Here is a 2,013-nt window from a genome sequence, read left to right as displayed (position 1 = left end):
GAGTTGGCCTCTTCTTCGGAATAGTCCGACGGCATCAGGCCTCTGAAGCAAGGGGGAGGGGAAGAGAAAAGCTGAAACACAAGGTTCATCTGGTAAGTTTTACATTAACCATTACAAGCTGGACAGTATAAGAATGTGGCTTTTTTGGCTCAAAAAGTCTGAGTCTTGGTGTGGAAACGAGTACTTGGCTGTCCCACCACAGCTTTCTCGAGGTGGGACTGTCAGGGAAGTCTTGACTGGGGAGTATGATTTGTTTACCTATCAGGCGTAAACTTCCAGGCACTCAGTTCATTTTGGGCTTGTTCCAGTTTGTCTTTAGTCTGTTCCAGTTCACCTTTCATTTTTAGGAAAAACAAGTTGATCGCTGGGTCTACCATTGTTGATCTCAGTTGGGCCACACTCGGCTGCTGAACTTGCTTGAGGTACTGGATTTGAGTCTATGCAAAGCAAAGAGTACAATTACTACCAAATCAAAAGAAACCCCTAAGAAGAGAAATACTCTTTTATTAACCGGACACTCAGTCAGCCTATTTGTTAGGTCTGTACCCCTTTGATATTAAGTCTCCCTAAGGTTAACGGTGTAGCTCTTTAACAGATAGCACACACACAGAACAAGGCCCTTGAGTCCAATCTCACACAATTTCAAACAACAACAACAACACAAACCCTAGAAAAAGTACCAAAACTGAGAACAATGGCATATGCCTATAATTCTAGCCCTTAGGAAGTAGAGAGAGGATTTTAAGCTTCCTAAGAGTTAAAAAAAGACTGTGTCTTAACAAAAGAAGGATACCAAAGGCTGGAGATGTAGCCTAGTAGCAGATCACTGGCATTATATGGGAAAGGCCCTACGTCTTAATCTCTACAACCACAAAGGAAAAAAGGGGACAAAAGAAAACACACGTGTTTGTTTAAGGCAATTCATGAGGTTACTTTCATTGTACAACCAAAACAGCATTAAAACAAAACAAAACAAAACAAAGGCCATATCATAAGGTGGGGAATGGTGGCTCATGCCTTTAGTTCCAACACTTAGGAGGCAGAGGCAAGCCTCTGAGTTTAAGGCTAGCCAGGACTACAGAGAAACCCTGTCTGAAAACCAAACTCTACCAAACCAAGCCAAACCAGGGTTACATCATGCTCAGCAGTTAGAAGGATGAACTGGGGTCTGGAGAGAGAGCTCAGTGGATGAGGGCACTGACTTTTCTTTCAGAGGACTGGGATTCAAATCCCAGCTCACAACTGTCCATAACTCCAAGATCTGACACCATCACACAGACATATACAAATATGCATGAGGGAAAATGCCAATGTACATAAAATGGAAATAAGTAAATAAATAGATAAGAGCATGAATTGCTCTTACAGAGGCAGAGGATGAAGAATTCTAGCTCTCAGCACCCACAATAGACAGCCCAAAACTGCTTAGGACTCCACCAGGGTTGGAGGTAGGGCTGTGGGTGGGCGGATCCAATACCTCTGGCATCCTTCAGCAGAAATTCACAGACACAAACATTAGTAAAAAGAACTTAAACCAAAACCCAAACCAAACTTGAACATGGGGGAACATGGGAGGCAGTCTGATCTATGCAGGGAGTTCTAAGCCAGCCAGGGTTATATAGTGAGATCTAGTTTCAAAACAAAACCAAAAAACAAGCAACATGTTTTTATTTTAAGGACTGACAACTGCTAGAAAGAAGCAAAGTTTAACTTTATACATGGTACTAGGACCCTCTTACTTACATATGAAACTTTCAATTTCAACTTCAGTTGTGCTATTTACTAGAGCTCTAAAATAACTTTTTCTAAAATATGAATTAAAATTCCCCTAATCTCCTTCATATCCAAAGTACTACTAGATCAAGAGTCTTGTGATGCTCTAACGTTTGCTTTTTAAAGTTTAAAAGAGCCAGGCAGGGGCTGGTGAGATGGCTCAGTGGGTAAGAGCACCCGACTGCTCTTCCAAAGGTCCAGAGTTCAAATCCCAGCAACCACATGGTGGCTCACAACCAT

At 42.0% G+C, this 2,013-nt stretch overlaps 1 protein-coding gene across 2 annotated transcripts in view; it reads right to left on the bottom strand.

Annotated features, from left to right (window-relative positions):
* The window catches only part of Wtap (WT1 associated protein), a 24,822-nt gene that overhangs the window by 9,095 nt on the left and 13,714 nt on the right, over nt 1-2,013 (bottom strand). For both annotated transcript variants that reach the window (XM_021186287.2, XM_021186286.2), the window contains exon 6: nt 259-437. In XM_021186287.2, coding sequence (XP_021041946.1) covers nt 259-437 — 179 coding nt within the window. The remainder of the gene's footprint in view (nt 1-258; nt 438-2,013) is intronic.

The sequence above is a fragment of the Mus caroli genome, chromosome 17 (genome assembly GCF_900094665.2).
Source record: "Mus caroli chromosome 17, CAROLI_EIJ_v1.1, whole genome shotgun sequence".
Classification (NCBI taxonomy): Eukaryota; Metazoa; Chordata; class Mammalia; order Rodentia; family Muridae; genus Mus; species Mus caroli.
The sequence above is the reverse complement of the archived record's forward strand: the minus strand, read 5'-3'. Positions and strand labels throughout refer to the sequence as shown.